Source organism: Vitis riparia, chromosome 2, assembly GCF_004353265.1.
Source record: "Vitis riparia cultivar Riparia Gloire de Montpellier isolate 1030 chromosome 2, EGFV_Vit.rip_1.0, whole genome shotgun sequence".
In the NCBI taxonomy this organism is placed as follows: domain Eukaryota; kingdom Viridiplantae; phylum Streptophyta; class Magnoliopsida; order Vitales; family Vitaceae; genus Vitis; species Vitis riparia.
The window spans coordinates 11,896,190-11,909,262 of record NC_048432.1 but is presented as its reverse complement, the minus strand read 5'-3'; the positions used below and the strand labels follow the sequence as shown (position 1 = coordinate 11,909,262).

The following is a 13,073-nucleotide window of genomic DNA, read 5'->3' as shown; positions in this document are numbered from 1 at the left end:
TGATCTCCATGATTCAAACAAACCCTTAATATATTCTCTATTCCATAATTCCATCTTATATATTTTTGTTATTAATATATAGAATTTCGTGAAACTGGAGATATAATGATGAAATGATATATTATATGCCTCTACCATAGAAAAACAGAGTAATTAGCTTCAATATGGTTCCTATCATGTCAGAACTGACAATCCCACATCGCTTGTGTACGAGATGACGCTGCAAAGGACATAGTATAAAAAGAAGACGAAGAAACGTTGAGAAGCATACCTTTCTCGGCCTTTTGGCTAAGATCAAGTGTAGTATCTGTTCTTATCAGTTTAATATCTGATACGTGGGACATCGTCCCACATGATATTAAATTTATTTTTTTAGGGGGAGGTCTCACCACAATAGCTTGCTATTGGAGTCCTCGCGCGTCGCCCTGGCGTTGCACTATTGCCTGGGCCTGGCGCACCCCTCAAATTCCAGTTCTAATTTATTTCGCGAAAGGTTGTTGCAAGTGAATGGTGCCCAAAATTCAATTTAGGGTAGAGTTCTCATAAATTAATTGTAGTTGTATGTTGATTTCTGTCTATTCATTGAGTTATTTCTGGATTATATTGAATTGAGTTCATAGCTAGTGCAGCAAAAGAGGTCTGTCCTGGTATTCGTAATTTTTGTCGAGTGCGGCGTTGATGGTGGTGATATATGCTTTGGGTATTAATATTATTGAATTAATTTTTACCAGTTTTTATGAAGTTGTTGGAAATGGCAAAGCGCATTCTGATGGTTCTATGGATTTGTGTAAACTTGTCTGGGTTGTGAGGGAAAGTTTTGTAGGTTTGGGGGCAGAGGAATGTAGATTGAATGGTGATCAAGGCATGAGTAAGATTGAGATGCTTAGGAGTGTTTGGCACAGTGGGGAATGGGGAAGGGGAAGAGTCCTTTTTCCCCTTTTGTTGATCTACATGTGTGTGTTCATCCTCGTGGGCTTTGATATTGTATCTCATTACCGTTATTTCTCACTTCTAAATTCGCATCATCTTTTTAGTACAAATCTTAACTTAAAACTAAATAAATAAGAAAAATTGAAATCTCAACTTTTTTCTTTTGAACATTTTCCCTCAATTTTACAACAAAATCTCTGCATTTTTTTTCTATTTTTTTAAACAAAATATCACATCTGTGTGGACCATATTAGATGCTTTTAGTTGTGAATTCACTCCTGACTCAGTGCTATAAAGATCAAGTGTCCATTCTGGGACCTGCTACAATCTTGAATTGAGCTCTTAATTTTCCCTTTTTGGATAAGGCATTGAGAAGTAGTCCTTCCAAGACAATGGTGAAGTCCTTGAGCTATTATTTCTACTCAATTCCTAATCAGCTGCAGAAGTTACAAGAGCTGAGTGACTCCAAATAACATTAGCAGTGATAAGGTGGACTGAAGCTTGTATTTTGATTTATCCCCCTGATGGTTTTTTTTTTTTTACTTTTATTTTTTTTTTCTCATTATTTATTATTTTCTTCATCTGTGCTGCTTAAGTACACTAATGGCTACCAGTTGCGGGCATGACGGCTGTGGTTATGCACTGAATATTTTGTTTTTGCTTTTGGTTTTGTTTTTTTTTTCTTTGTTTTTGGTGACCCATCTATTGTTGTGTTTCAAATAAACCTTTTTATGTTGTATTGGTGTTATTGGAGTTGAAAGAAATAATTTTCCTGAATGCAGCAAAAACAAGCATGGGAATTCACTTATTCCCAGTCTAACATGTCGATTTTGTTTTAATAGATGTGTTTTCAACAAAAGGAAGTGTCTTATCTGTTGTGTATTGTTGACTGTCTCCTCATTTCAGTCATTGATGACTGAGCTGGTTTCATGTCGCTTTGTTTGTGGCCAAAAACTAATGTTATATCTCTCTCAGTAGTCCTGAAGAACAGGGGAATCTTGTCTTCCTCAAGCATATATAGAGGGTGGATCTAATGAAATTTTAATTTCAATTTTTTTTAGATTTCCTTTTGTACTCAATCTGTTTTTTGTACGTTTTTGTTTTTGCTGTTTTGGTTGGGAAGGAGGGAGTTGTGTTTAATTATGTTGGTAATATTGCGATGAGTGATTATGAGGTGGAGATGGTGACTGATGGCATGCCTTTTTATCAAAATTTTATTGGACTCACTGGGTAAATCTTTCATAAACATATCTGATCCTTTTCCTCCTTCCCTGATCTAAATGAGCATGTCTCTCTTTGTGATTGAAAATTTAAAGCATTTGTGGTACAGACCAATAACATTCTTCTCTTTACTGTCAAACTTGAGTATAATTTTGAATAGAGCAATTTCTAGTTTTCTAAGACAATTCACACTTGGGTTCCAATTTTGGTTCTTTGGTTTATCATTTGAACAGCTGATTCATGGCTAAAAATTGTTCCCTTGATTTAGTCAAATCTGGTTATAAACTATTGTACTCACTTGTCTGTTGGTTCTTACATGAGGTGCAAGTTTGTTGTATGATAGTTTTCAGCAATGAGAATGGATTTTCATTTGTAGAATGCATATAGGTTTTTTCAAGTCTTTATACAAGAAAGAGAGTTTTCCTGTTTGATTGATTGGGGCAGGTCCATGTAACTGAGGCGTGTGGAGGATAAGAGTGGAGCTTGGCTTTTGTCAACAAGATCTAAACACCCAAATGTGGCTAAGATTTGAGTTCAACCCAGTACTTTAGCTTCTGTGGGTGGTATCTGCTGTTGTAACACAAATTCAATGAGGAATTCAATTTTTTTTTTGTTTTTTAAAGCATTACACTTTTGGAGGTTCTTGTGTCTTTGTGTGGCTCTGTTTGTTTAAATGGTACTCAGAGCTTGATGTTTGATAAAATAGTGTACCGTGTCAATGATTCAATATAGTTTGTACAAACTCTGGACACGTTTTTCTTTTTCATGCATTATTTTTGGTTTAATGCATAAAATTGTCAATTTCAGATGTCTGACACATGTATTTTAAATTTGTTTTCAGATCTGGTGAACTTGTTTTAAGTGCTTTTTCCTTGATTTCTTCTGTATCATAAACCATCAGAACTTTCAAATGGTGAGGCTGCTGTGATTATGTGTGATCTCCCTGCTTATGAACAAAGCAGAAAGGTAGTGACTCTTCTCAAACTTGTCTGTTCCAAAAGTATGATTGTTTGGTGTTAAAGTGGCAAGACTAGAGTGTCTTGAATTTTCTATTGATTTTTTTGCTCATCCAATGAACTTGAAATGGAGTTCGATTCATTAACTGTGAAGTACTCCATTGCTTAAATCCAAAATCATTTCTATAAATGAAGACATCTGAGGCCATGAACCCTAAATGTGAGCACAAAACATTTTCCTGTTACTTTAATGCCTATTTAACAATTCCTCGGAAGTTTGTGGAACTTGGTCTTGTCAGGAATTCTTATAATTTTTGTAATGTAGGATTTGTTCCTGTTTTCAGATAGTCATCGGGACTCTGTTCCTAAACATATTTGCTTTTCCAATTGGGTCTATTCCAGCTGTTCAATTCATTCCTATGAGATGCAACCTGAATTGCTGCTTGTAGTGTTTCTTACTTCCTTTTCCTTTTCTGCCAACATTGATTCTCTCTACATCTTCAAGTTTTCAGCCACTTGCATCTCAGATGAAGGGTTAAAGAAACTCTATTGACATTCAGTTCCATGTTCTATTGAAAGGAATTCTGAATATATTTGTTTTGAGAGAATGGCTAGAAAAGTCAATCCCAAAATCTAGAAATCATCAACCTGCTTGAAGATTATAAAAAGGAAGCAAGGAGGATTTGATATCTGTGTATAGAAATAGAGAATGCAGTGATAAGTAGCAGTAGAATGAAGTAGGGAGGTTCACTTCCAGATCTTACTTCCAAGAACTTCAGTTTTGACAAGTCTAGTAGGTTTATCCAGAAGCCAATTCTGAAGATGTTATGATGGATAAGTGTCTTCAAATTCTGTTAACTGATAGAGGAAACTCATGGTTGGTCAGTTTAGCCCAGGGCCCGAAGGCAATGACTTTCACCAACTTCATTCGGCTGGTAAAGATTTGGGCTTCTCATGGATATAGCCCCATTTTCTAGTTATGGGCATCTGAGTGGTAACTCCTAGTTTTTAGATGCAGTTCTTGAGCAGCCTCTGAAAATTCAGATGGATGATAACTACCCTTGAAGGGTTTTCTTCTTTCCTTTTTTTTGGTGTTTATGACAAACAATAGTCAAGCATTCAATCCATAGGATCCCAAGCTTGACAGGACCCTTGCTCGGGTCGTTACACTTGCTGCTGCCTAGTCCATGGGGTAGTATAGTTGTGCTTGCGCTACAACTCAATGTTCTACCTTGAAACTCATTTAATACCAAATTTAGATCAACCAAACCCTGTTCACCATCATTTGATGGTGAGTGGTTACTGGTTAGCAGTGGACTAATTGCATTCCCATGACACCAAGGTTAAGTTACATTTAGAATTGTACAATTAAGTAACCTGAAAATAGAGATTCTTTAAGGAAAAACACAGGAAAAAACAAGGCAAAGGCAGATGAGAAAGTGGGAAGTGTTATCCCGCATCGACAAGGCATGAAGTGTGGCTGTAGAAGGACATAGCATAAAAGGGAATCGAGAAGGCATTGCAAAACATACCTTTCTCGGCCTTTTGGCTAAGATCAAGTGTAGTATCTGTTCTTATCAGTTTAATATCTGATACGTGGGACATTGTCCCACATGATATTAAATTTATTTTTTTAAGGGGAGGGCCCATCCCAATAGCTTGCTATTGGGGTCCTCATGCGTCACCCTTGCGTTGCATTACTGCTTGGGCCTGGCACACCCCTCCAATTACAGTCTACTAATTTGTGGCAGCTTGCTTGGGCAGGTCTACACATGAATTGGTACTGCAGTTATTTGTTTGTCTATTCCAGTATGTATGGGCCTCGGGCTGTTGTAAAGATTGATACTTCTGACTTGTTTGGGCTAGGCTTTACTACTATTGGATCTCAATCTCGTAGTAGTTGCAATTTATCCATATTTGAACTTTATTCTATTTTACAAATTAAATAAAGTTCAAGAAAAAACATCAAATTTCATTCTTTCTTTGAAGAATTGTTATAGCTCAATAAGTATTTATACCAGTGTTTTTTAGCTGTAGTTGTGTGCATTTGGGCCCAACATGAAAAACTAGTTTATGTCTTTAAACACCTAGTTCCTAATAGCTGAAGAATTACCATAACTAGATTCATTCATGGCAACATAAAATTTTCTATTGATTTTACTAGTAAAGGTGACCTGCTGTACCATTTTAAGATGTAATCTTTGAATATTTACATATATAATATTTTCTTCTCTGGAAAAAAATATTTTACCTTAATTCCTGATCAAAAAGGGTATATATTTGGGTGAATGATTATCAACATAAAATAGAAAGTAAAATTATTCATCTGAAGATGAAAGAGAAATGAAACCTATTACATTTTATCATACATCTCATAAAGTTTGTATGTCCCTGGGATTTGATAGAAAATGGTGCAGTAGCAGTTAAGCCTTGTAGTTGTTGGATAAGACACAGAACCAGCCGAAGAAGGGATAAAAGGAGAACAAAAAATGCTGTCCATCTAACCAAACACAATAACATCATATAATGGTTTTACTACATTTAGCCCTTATGCCACTTGTATCCCAAAAGGAGTTCCTCATGCAAAATGGTAACAACAGAAGAAGACGATAGAAAATGAAACCTTTACAGATCTGGGGTGAGATTGGGCTTATAGATTGCAAGGCTTTGAGGCACTGTTGTGTCAACAAGAGCATCCACCTGCTTGAGGTTGGGAGACTTCAGGTTCACATCAACCATGTCTTCTTGCTTGGCTGAAGAAAGTGTTTCCATTCCTGGTAAAGCTGCAATTTTCTGAAACAGTGCCTGTACGAAAAAGGTTCATGTAACCAAAGAATTCTATGATCAAGACAGTTACAACCTAGTGAGCATCCAAGAATTAATCTAAAGGATGTCTGGGGAAAGAGACTACCTTTATATTGAAGCCAGCTTTGGCACTTGTTTCAATGAACATGATGTTAAGTTCATGAGCTTTGGCTTCTCCTTCTTCTATTGAGACTTGCCAGTGGGTTCACCTACATGAAACCAAATATCTTAGTGAAAGAGGCAAAAAGAAAAAACAGGGCAGTATAGACTGAATGCCAATCTTCTTGGCCTGGAAGAAAAGCAAGGAGTGCTTCACAACACATATAATATTTTACTAATGGGTATCAGCAGTTGGAAATGAACACGGGAAAAGACATACTGCTTGAACTTGATGATGACAATTCACAGTTTAATAAAGACATAGTTCAACAACTTAATTCCCAATCAGCTGCAGAAGTTACAAGAGCTGAGGGACTACAAATAACATTGGGAGTGATAAAGGTGGACTGAAGCTTGTATCTTAAGCATGAAGCGGTCAAGGTTTCATGGTCTGAGGTCCTGAGATGGGCCTAGAATAAGTAGTCCATTAAGTTGGATTAGTCATTAGTGGACAAATCTTTAATGGGAATTAATTTGAATTATTGGTGTGTCACTAACAGTTCATTTCTAGGCTTCTAGCTTACTCATGCTGGGACTAACAATCCCACATTGCTTGTGTATGAGATGAAGCTGCAGAGGACATAGTATAAAATGAAGATGAGGAGACATTGAAAGGCATACCTTTCTCGGCCTTTTGGCTAAGATCAAGTGTAGTATCTGTTCTTATCAGTTTAATATCTGATACGTGGGACATTGTCCCACATGATATTAAATTTATTTTTTTAGGGGAAGGGCTCATCACAATAGCTTGCTATTGAGGTCCTTGAGCGTCGCCCTTGCGTTGCACTACTGCCTGGGCCTGGCACAACCCTCCAATATCTTGTCCCAAAAATTATTTATAATACGAAATTCAGAACTGGTATTGGAAAATTTTCTCCTTTGAGAACTTGTGGTTTAGCATAGAACTGTGCCTTCTATTGATTTTTAAAAAACAAGGACACAATGATAAAGCAAGTAAATGAGATGTTTTTGGGCTCCACAAGGGAATGGATGGAGTTAGAACAAACATGTTTCTCTTTAATCTAATGAAGGTAGCCGATCCCAGTAATTAGGATTTTAGGCTTGTTTCCATTGTTATTTATGTGTTTGTATTGTATGAATTGGTTCTTATACTATGAGTTGACAACAGTACTGCAACTGCATTTAGGTTTTAATGGGTTACCTTGTCCATTAGAGAATTTGCAACTATGTTATTTTCTTATTTGAGCTGCTGTGGTGTAGTTGCACGTGGTTATAATAAATTCCATTACTTCTGACTCTTGCATTGTTATGGTTTGCATGAATTTTTTTTTTTTTTTATAACCGAGGAACCTTCCATGGCCAAGCCCTTAGGACTCTCCATGGGACCCAAACCTCGGGGTGTTGACTATCTTGCAACAACCAACACCATGTAAATTTAAGGTATCATTAGTAACAAGATTCGAACCCAGGACCATGTGTCACTTACTAGGACCACACCCTAGTGTTCGTCTTGACCAACTGGGCTACCCTGGCAAGTTTGTTATGATTTGTATGGTGAGAACAATTTTCTTTCCTTAAAATAATGTTTGGTATTATGTTAATGCAACATATGTGGGTGGTAAGACACGCCTTTTATCTTTTTTATTTCTTTATTTTTCTCTATCATTTACTAGAATCTTGAACAAAATCGTTACATATTTATTGATGATACTGTCAATTTATTTATTCAAGAAGTCATAAAAATCAAGAATGTTGGTTTGTTAAAGAAAATTTATCATCAGTAGTTTGTCACATATGCCAACTCTGTAAATTTTGAGTACAATAGAAAAGATGTAGAATTGTTCTGCCCAGATTAAGCTTTTGATATGTAGTTTTATGTCAAATTGTATTTGTGACAGTGAGTGTTAGACATGATCCAATTGCATTTCCATGACACCAAGGTGAAGTTGCCATACATTTAGATAATTACATTATTTGGTAACCTGAAAATTGGGATTCTTCGTGGAAATGAGCATAAGGAGAACACACCAGTCACAGAAGGAGATAAGAAGTGGGAAGTGCTGTCCCACATGGACAAGATATGAAATGTGGCTGTACAAGGACATAGCATAAAAGGGAGTAGAGGAGACAGTTCAAAGCATACCTTTCTCGGCCTTTTGGCTAAGATCAAGTGTAGTATCTGTTCTTATCAGTTTAATATCTGATACGTGGGACATCGTCCCACATGATATTAAATTTATTTTTTTAGGGGAAGGGCCCATCACAATAGCTTGCCATTGGGGTCTTTGAGCGTTGCCCATGCATTGCACTACTGCTTGGGCCTGGCGCACCCCTCCAATATCTTGTCCCAAAATTTGTTTATAAATGCAATAGTCTGAGCTGGTATTGGAAAAATTTTCTCTACTCCAATCTCTCTCTTTTAAAATTGGGTGTTCAGGAGTGGTGAGAATATCAGGGATGGAGAGCTGTGAGAATCCATGTGGATTAGCATAGACTCTTTCTTTTTGCCATCTTTCCTTTTCTGATCCTAACAATGTACCCCTTGCTTTTTTGCATCCACAACAACCCATGATCTGAGCATGCAGTAGTCTCTTTCTTGCTTCTCTAATTTAAATCCACCCATTGTAGTTTTCTGTCAAATTGTTTTTTCTTCCAGGGATATGGTCTTAAATGATAATTTAATCTGAAATTGATGCAGCCCAAATGGAATGTTGTGATACCTAAGATGTTTCAAAATGAGTATATTGGCAGTGCACCTTACATGTCCTTTCTGCCCTTTTCTTTATCTCCAAAAACTCTATACAAGAGGTCAATTTTTTATCCTCTTATCTGATGGCTTGAGTATTTTAAGCAATCAGGAAGTGGTTTTTCAGGTTTAGAGGTTTATGGAGAAGCTTCTGGATGTGGAGCCCCTGAGAATACCTTATCAAGGAGCTGTTTCCCAGGCAGCCAAGAAATTTGGTAATTTTCCTCACCTTGTTATTTCTTCTGCACATTATATTTTTCAGCTGTCTTGGATACATGTTCTCTTTGAGATCATATGTAATATGGAGAAGCAAACCTAACATTGAAAAATGCATTAGTTGGAAATTGTGGGATGGATGCTTGACTATAGGACTCATATTGGGAATGCTTTCTGGGTTGAGTAGATAACCAGGACAATCTGCATTGTTCATTACTTTCTGGTCTGGCTATATATCTTTGGTTGGTTATGTTTTTAAGGAGATAAAACTGTTTTATGTTCAATAAATATAAAATAAAAAATTTGAAAAAGAGTGATGCCTTGATCTTATACCAATGGTAGTTTCATTTCCCAAATTGTTCCTTGACTGTAATTTATGCCTTTTTTTTATTATATTATCATGTGGGAATAAATATCATATTTTTCAACTTCAAATGTATTGGATATGATGCTTCTTTTATGACTTTGGTATGCAATACCGTGCCACAAAAACTTTACATGTTGATATGCATATATCTATATGTTTTCTTTATCAAATAAATGGAATTTATGTAATCATAGTTAGTACACAAAAAAAAATATAAAACAAAACAAATAAATATAATATGGCAAGTAAAATGAAGGAACTCCCAAAGATTAAACATCATTTTTAACCTTTAATTCAAATTTGCATCTTCATAATATGAAATTATAATTATTATGGGTTTCAACATTATCCTTACAATATAGATTAATTTCTATTTATTAACATATTATTTTGTGAAATTGGAGATACCAATTATGCAATGTTATTGTATGTACTCTGGAAAAACAGAAGAATAAGTTGAACAACCTTCAATGTGGCTTCTATCCCATTCAGCTCTATATTACACATGTCAGAACTGACAATCCCACATCGCTTGTGAATGAGATAAAGTTGCAAGCCGCATGATATAAAAAGAAGATGAAGAAACATTAAAAAGCTTACCTTTCTCGGCCTTTTGGCTAAGATCAAGTGTAGTATCTGTTCTTATCAGTTTAATATCTGATACGTGGGACATTGTCCCACATGATATTAAATTTATTTTTTTAGGGGAAGGGGCCCATCACAATAGCTTGCCATTGGGGTACTTGTGCGTCGCCCTTGTGTTGCACTACTGCTTGGGCCTGGCGCACCCCTCCAATTAAAGTCTATAAATGCCTTCACAGTTTCCTTGGCTAATTTGATGGAGTGTAGAACAGAAATAGTCAACTTTTGGCACTAAAAACCCATAACTCTCATGGCAATGGAACCACACTCGACACTGTCACAATGCAGCCAACCCATTGTGTGACTGCAGGAAGCTTGCTCAACTAGGTGTCTCTTGGATAGTCAAAAGATTAGGAAGAAGAATGTGAATAGAAAATGGTAAGTTTCACACTTAGTACTTTCATTCCTCTACTTCTGTTTTGATTGAAAAATTTTCAATGTAAAGCAATGGTAATATTATGTTTTTGCTTGGCTTTGATTCGCCGAAGTGCTAGCTTTCAAGACACATTATGCTTGAGTTGCTTAGAGGAATAAGGAAGATGGAGGAAGAACAGATGAGCCTCCAAGCAACAATGAAGAAGTTATGGATGCATTTGATTTTGTATTATTGGTATAGAAAGTCTCAAATGTTTCCCAATGTAGAGGCCCTAATGCACTTGCTTCATAGTAGGTTAAAGTTGAAACAGCTTGCTTCAATTCTAAAACAATAGATCTTTCTCTTCAAATTGATTTGCATTTATCTCTATGTATATATCCAATTTAAGCTGTTTCTTCAAGGTAAGTTAAAATTGAGTGCTGGGTGTCAGTGGACAATAAAACATTTGCATAATCTTTTTGATAGAATTTTGTGCAGAGTCATGTTAGGCTAGGGCAGAGCATCCTTCCTCCACTTTCCATGTATCTACTCTTTTACTCATTTACTTCACTCTCACAACATGAGCACATAAAGGTGTATGCACTCTTCTTTCATGTATTTATTAATTTTCTTTGCATCTATAATATGGATTACGAGATAGAAATGCAGTGGGATAAGCTTGTGTTCCAAGTTAGATATGTTGGTGATGATAAGTACTGTAAGTATCGACATTTTAGTAAGTGACCCCAAAACAGGTCAAAGAAGAAATGAAAGATTGGGGGCATGAGTTATGCATGTACTACTAGCCTACTAGCTGTGTGGATGGTTGATGGATGTGAGCAATTGATTTAACATAGTATCTGTATAAGGTTCTTAATTGATGCTCACTCATTCTAATATATTTTGATTTATCACCCCAATGTAATTTATAATTTTATTTTTTTCTCATTATTTATTATTTTCTTCATCTGTGCTGCTTAAGGATTAATGGCTACCAGTTGCAGAGATAGCGGCTGTGGTTATGCACCAACTATCTTGTTTTTTCCTTTTTTCCTTTTTTCTTTTTCAGTGACCCATCTATTTTTCTATTTCAAATAAACATTTTTATGTTGTATTGGTGTTATTGGAGTTCAAAGAAACAATTTTCCTAAATGTTACAATAACAAGCATGGGAATTCACTTATTCCCAGTCTAAAATGTCAATTTTTTTAATAGATGTGTTTTCACCTAAATGAAATGTCTTATCTGTTGTGCATCGGTGACTGTGTCCACATTTTCAGTAATTGATGACTGAGCTGGTTTCATGTCTCTTTGTTTGTGGCCAAAAACTTATGTTGTATCTTTCTCAGTAGTCCTGAAGAACAGAGGAATCTCGTCTTTTCAAGCATATATAGAGGGTGGATCTTTGAACTTGTAATTTCTTTTTTTCAAGATTTCCTTTTGTACTCAGTCTGTTTTTCCTTTATATCTATGTTGGTAATGGTGCGATAAGTGATTATAAGGTGGAGATGGCGACTGATGGCATGCCTTATTTATGGAAATTTTCATGGACTCACTGGGTAAATCTTTCATGTATGCAATCCGTTTCCTCCTTCCCTGATCTAAATGTGTACGTTTCTTTGTGATTGAAAATTTGAATAGAGGAAGACCAGTTATATGTTCTCTTTACTGTCAAACTCGAGTACAATTTTGAATAGAGCAATTTCTAGTTTTCTTAGACAATTTGCACTTGGGTTCCAATTTTGGTTCTTTAGTTTAATCATTTGAACAGCTGATTTATGCCTAAAAATTGTTCTCTTGATTTAGTCAAATCTGGTTATAAACTATTGCACTCACTTGTCTGTTGGTTCTTACATGAGGTGCAAGTTTGTTGTAGGATAGTTTTCAGAAATGAGAATGGAAGTTCATTTGTAGAATGCTTACAGGTTGTTTCAAGTCTTTCTACAAGAATGAGAGTTTTCCTGTTTGATTGATTGTGGCAGGTCCTTGTAACTGAGGTGTGTGGAGGATAAGAGTGGAGTTTGGCTTTTGTCAACGAAATCTATCACCCAAATGTGGCTAAGATTTGAGGTCTACACCCGGTAGTATAGCTTATGTGGGTGGTATCTGCTGTTGTAACACAAATTCAATAAGGAATTCAATTTTATTTTTTTTCTTTTAGGTTACACTTTTGGAGGTCCTTGAGTTTTTGGTCTGGCTCTGCTTGTTTAAATGCCATCAATGGTACTCAGAGCTTGATGTTTGATAAAATAGTGTGTCATGTCAATGTTTTAATATAGTTTGTATGAACTCTGCACACATGATTGTTTTTTCTTTCATACCATTATTTCTGGTTTAATCCATAGAATTGTCAATTTCAGAAGTGGACACATGTATTTTCAATTTGCTTTCAGATCTGTTAAACTTTTTTGAAGTGCTTTCTTCTGTATCATAAACCAAATCAGAGCTGTCAAATGGTGGGCTGCTGTGATTATGTGTGATCTCCCTGTTATGAACAAAAATGTGATTGTTTAGTGTTAATGTGGCAAGACTGGAGTGTCTTGAATTTTTCCATTGATTTCTTTGGTTATCTGAATGAACTTGAAATGGAGTTCGATTCATCAACTATAAAGTACTCCATTGTATAAATCCAGAATTTCCAATTGGATCTATTCCAGTTGTTCAATTCATTCCTGTGAGATGCAACCTGAATAGCTTCTTGTATTGTTTCTTTCT

General features: G+C 35.8%; 1 protein-coding gene and 5 non-coding genes across 11 annotated transcripts; all 6 read left to right on the top strand.

The window, feature by feature from the left end:
• The first annotated feature begins 236 nt into the window (after positions 1-236).
• Positions 237-12,714, top strand: LOC117907463. Of its 6 annotated transcripts, XM_034821013.1 has the most exons (6): positions 245-531; positions 2,993-3,117; positions 8,875-8,993; positions 11,708-11,771; positions 11,861-11,930; positions 12,341-12,714. In XM_034821013.1, the coding sequence occupies exons 2-6, from the start codon at positions 3,082-3,084 to the stop codon at positions 12,352-12,354; spliced, it is 303 nt and encodes a 100-aa protein (XP_034676904.1). In that variant the 5' UTR covers positions 245-531; positions 2,993-3,081; the 3' UTR covers positions 12,355-12,714. The 6 variants fall into 6 exon arrangements, 1 of the variants encoding a protein (XP_034676904.1); XR_004650003.1 differs by lacking the exons at positions 11,708-11,771; positions 11,861-11,930; positions 12,341-12,714 and adding exons at positions 10,067-10,381; positions 10,492-10,728 and having other exon boundaries at positions 237-1,419; positions 8,906-8,993; XR_004650008.1 differs by lacking the exon at positions 11,861-11,930 and having other exon boundaries at positions 239-1,419; positions 8,906-8,993; positions 11,711-11,771.
• Positions 268-463, top strand: LOC117908163. Its single transcript, XR_004650165.1, has one exon. It is a non-coding gene; the product is annotated as a U2 spliceosomal RNA (small nuclear RNA).
• Positions 4,636-4,831, top strand: LOC117908120. The gene has a single exon (XR_004650159.1). It is a non-coding gene; the product is annotated as a U2 spliceosomal RNA (small nuclear RNA).
• On the top strand, positions 6,689-6,884 carry LOC117908170. Its single transcript, XR_004650166.1, has one exon. It is a non-coding gene; the product is annotated as a U2 spliceosomal RNA (small nuclear RNA).
• LOC117908141 lies at positions 8,172-8,367 on the top strand. The gene has a single exon (XR_004650162.1). It is a non-coding gene; the product is annotated as a U2 spliceosomal RNA (small nuclear RNA).
• Positions 9,958-10,154, top strand: LOC117908178. Its single transcript, XR_004650167.1, has one exon. It is a non-coding gene; the product is annotated as a U2 spliceosomal RNA (small nuclear RNA).
• Positions 12,715-13,073: the final 359 nt, after the last annotated feature.